Below are 4,273 nucleotides of genomic sequence, written 5' to 3'. Positions count from 1 at the left end.
GCTGAGCGGAAACAACAAGAAGCAGATCACACAAGATCTCGAGATCTCATTAGGGGAACGTATTCGTTCGGCAGCTGGTAGAAACTCAAGTTCTCCACCACCGTACCGTCAGAGGGCGGTGGGGGGCCGGTGCGACGGCCCCCGTCCAGGGGCCGGGAGGAGTGGGGGAGCCCCAGACAGCTTGTGCACAGGACGACGAGCAGCACACACACACACAGCCCGGCAGTCATCTGGAGGAGAGTGGGATGTCAGTGTGTGTCAAATAGGGGAATGATACAAAAAACATTTTTGGGAGAGTTTTGGGAGGGTTAGGGTTTTTTATTTGTTTTTTTATTTTGGGTGTTGTAACAAAAAAATAGCCAAGGTCTAGGAGAGGACTAGAAGAAAAGCAGCCAGAGTGTCATTGTCTTGGTTTTTGAGTCACTTAAGGGTTGAAGATGGTTGGAAGCCTCTGTATTCCCAACAGCTTCTCAGGTTTGTTGAGCAAAAAACACACTTTCACACAAAGAGACAAAGAGAGACGGACAAAAAAGAACAGCACAGCTCAGCTGCCAGACGGCTGCTCTTTCACAGTTCGTCATTACTGGAACTGAGCTGATAAAAAAATATAAAAACTCAACAACATATGAATATTCTCTTCTATGGGCACGGTACTCCACAGCGGAGAATTTCATCATATTAGACATGGTATTAAATCCAAATTCCCATTCCAATTTTTTTCTCCCTGGAACCAATTAAACAAAAAATTTGGAATTTAATATTAAATCTGTGACAGTGACTGTCTCCATCCCTTTATCGATCAGTTTCACAGACCCGCAGTTGGAATATACAGAAAATAAAAAATAAAAGTTTAAATTGAAAAGAAAATTCAAACCATGCCATAATTTTGAACAAAATGTACCCCGAAAAGAAAGTATTAAATAAAAGCAAATAATGAAATAAAAGATCAAATTCATTGGTTAATTAATTGGGGGGGGGGGGGGGGGGCGTACTGTCAAATTGATTGAATAAAACACATTTAACAGGAAATGGAGAAAAAATGAAGAGTGCTTTCCTTACCTTGAGTAGATGATGGAGATTCAGCGTGCGAGAGGAGAGAGGAGAGCACTTCTCTGTGGACGAGAAAGAACCCCCTTTTTATACTCACTGCCCAGCCTCTTGCGTGTGTGTGTGTGTGTGTGTGTGTGGGTGTGTCTGAATATGTGCGTCTATTTATTTATCTGTGTCTGTGTACCCATGCAGTGAAGAGAACATTTGTTATAGAAACAATCTTGCCTGTTTCTCATTTTAGTGCTGATGTGTGTTCCTCGTTATGTTTATAAATAATGTGTTTATAATGGAGAGGTTTCACTCTCAATATTAACAAGAAAATTCTCTATTTTTTGTTGTTTTGTTCGTCAACAGGTCTGAGGGATAGGGGGGTCTGTAAGCCCTCAACCTATGTGTGTAAAAACACACAGACACACACACAAACACATATTGGGTTTTTTTGCTACATGGTAGGGACGGCTGACTAAGAGGGTATGTAGTGGTGGACACACACACACACACGCACACACACCTCCCACTGAATTGTCTCTCACTATATTTCTGTGTCATCCTAGCCACCTTCTCTGTCTTTTCTTTCTTTCTTACTGCTGACACCCGCCCCCCCGCGCAACCCCCCAAGCCCCCTCCCCTTCCTCTCCAGTTTTTTCTATCCCGGAATCCTTTTTCTCCTGTAACTGTGGGGGATTAACCTCGCCCATCGGGGCGGTGTCGGTCGATGGGCGAGGTTAATCGATTGCTGTTGATCAGCAGTTAATGAAGCTGACAGCGTGGCGATCCATCACAGGACCTGCTCCCAGGCCCGGGTAGTTTGTGTGTGTGTGTGTGTGTGTGTGTGTGTGTGTGTGTGTGTGTGTGTGTGTGTGTGTGTGTGTGTGTGTGTGTGCAACTGATACAGGATTGGAAGGTGAAGCATCGTTTACATCTTGTCACCGCTGGAGGGGATGCTCACAAAAACATCGTCGAATATAAATCATGTCCCCAATTTAACGCAGAAATTAAGGATAATTCACAGTGGACGGTGTCAGTCCAAATGGTATCAACGCCCCCTACACTGTCACAGAGCTGGGTTTTTTGACGTTAATAGAGAAGGTGGTCAGTGCCAAGGGGCCGACCCGGAAAGTGAGCAGCTGGGGAGGAGAATTGGATTTTTTCTTCTCTGACGCGTTCCAGCGTGCACGAGAGAGACGCACGGCTCCCGCGTCTTGGCCGTCTCCTCCCGTGCCAGGGGGGAGTGATAATTGCTACACGGCGCTCCCCACCGGTCGAGTCTCATGCTCATTCTGACAGCGTCGAATCACCCCCGACGCTCACTTTTTCCCGCTAATTCTCCCCTTTGCTTTAATTCTGCCTCTGTTCCTCTCGACGCCAATTAGAATTAATTAACCATGTAATGGAGAAGCGTAGGTGTGTGTGTGTGTGTGTGTGTGTGTGTGTGTGTGTGTGTGTGTGTGTGTGTGCGTGTGTACGTGTATGCTTGTGTGTGTGTGTGTGTGTGGGGGGGGGGGGGGGGGTTGCGCACGCACGTGCTGTTACATGTTGGGTTATGTAGCAGCCTCAAGGCGACCTGTTGTGGACGTGGTGATTATTTTCTCACCTCCCGGTGTGGGGGCGAGCGAGCAAGATGCTGTCGGCTGTGAGTAAAGTTTGTGCACGGCGTGCACACACATCTGGGCCTCGAGACGGAGCCCAAAAACTTTTGTCTCTTTTTGTCTCGATATTGAGATCGGAGGGATTTGGATTGAAAAAAATGATAAGAGGTGGAGAGAGAGAGCGTGAGAGAGAGAGGGCCAGATAGAGAGAGAGAAAGAGAGAGAGAGAGAGAAATAGAGAGAGAGAGAGAGAGCGAGAGAGAAAGAGGGATAGCCCCCTTGCTGAGGGCCTGTCAGTGACAGTCTTGCTACTATATAGTTAGTAAACACGCTAAATAATGCATAGCTCTATGATTCCATCCGTCCTCTCGCTCTGACGCATGTAAAAAAACACACACACTTAAGACCAGCCGCCCCAGAAGACATAACAGCACTGTTTTGCCCACAAAGTATTTTTTTTATTTCTTCTTTTGAAATCTGCTGAAGTGAAGTGCTCACAACATCTTGATAATAATACTTTTTCTTTCTTTGTGTATGGCGTGAGATGAACACGGCGCTCAGTGTGAGCCTCGTTTCAGCAGCTTTGCTACACACACCCATCTGTCAGCATGGACAAGAATATCTCTGCAGAATCTCTAGTGTGTGTGTGTGCGCCTGCGTTTCATCGCCGAACACAGTAATGTACTTATGTATTCATGCCAGTGTGGGCAGAGCGATTTCCATGCATGGCAACGTGCGTGTCGCAGGGAATCTGCCCTTCATCTCCGCTCTTCTCATTAAACCCCCATGCAAAGGTTCAAAGGTCAGTCCTCGGATCCAGCGTCTGACGTGGCCGCGGGGCATCACAACAGGCTTACGGCGGAACGTTTAAGTCAGAAACACACACACACACACACACACACACACACACACACACACGCACGCACACACACACACACAAATGTGCGCCTGGTCGTTTTAAGCATGTGCCAGAAACAAACTCCTACATACAAATGGGTGTGAACTGTCACACACATAAGCACACACACATGAAGCAGCATACCGCCTGATTGATTAATTCCCGCTGGCAATCGAGTCCAAGAGAATTCAGTTTGAAGATGGTGTCGTGGGTTCACTTTGAAAAGGAGGGACCCAGCCCAGAACTCTGGCCTCCATGCAGGCGTGCATGCACACAGACGCGCTCAGCAGCGGATCAAGAGAGATTCCCAAACAAGCCGCCGCCGATCAGCATCGTGGTCATGAATAGATAACAACTGATTATGGGATGTCCGTCACTTAAGTGCATCTCCTCTCCACTGCTCTCCCCCACTAACCCCTCTCTCCCTCTTCTCCCTCCTCGGTGCTCTTCTCTCTGCCTCTTGGATATCACTTTTGCATGTGGAATTAAGCTCAGTTCACAACAAACATTTACCCGTGCACAAACGTAATCTGCCCACAGCCCGTTAATATGCACGAGCACTCCCTGATGCCTGTGATTCACTCGCGTTCGGTGCGCCGGGATTCATCGGTAGCCTTCATTCATCGTCCTCCAGCTCGTGCAAATGAGAAATCTCTCTCCCTGGGCGATGCGGGGAGGGGGGATTACATGACGTGATGCCCCTCGGCCGCCTCTCGATCACCTCTGCTGAGCCCTC

At 47.8% G+C, this 4,273-nt stretch overlaps 1 protein-coding gene across 1 annotated transcript in view; it reads right to left on the bottom strand.

The window, feature by feature from the left end:
• The window catches only part of LOC307241941 (cholecystokinin-like), a gene marked incomplete at both ends in the record, with an annotated part of 3,330 nt that extends 3,100 nt beyond the window's left edge, over window positions 1-230 (bottom strand). The window contains 2 exons of the mRNA XM_080016221.1: window position 1; window positions 107-230. The exon at window position 1 is cut by the window's left edge and continues 158 nt beyond it. Of these exons, the coding sequence (XP_079872347.1) occupies window position 1; window positions 107-230 (125 nt within the window). The remainder of the gene's footprint in view (window positions 2-106) is intronic.
• Between the last annotated feature and the right edge of the window lie 4,043 nt (window positions 231-4,273).

The sequence above is a fragment of the Zeus faber genome, assembly GCF_960531495.2.
Source record: "Zeus faber genome assembly, chromosome: 1".
NCBI lineage: Eukaryota > Metazoa > Chordata > Actinopteri > Zeiformes > Zeidae > Zeus > Zeus faber.
This window is presented reverse-complemented; position numbering and strand designations above follow the sequence as displayed.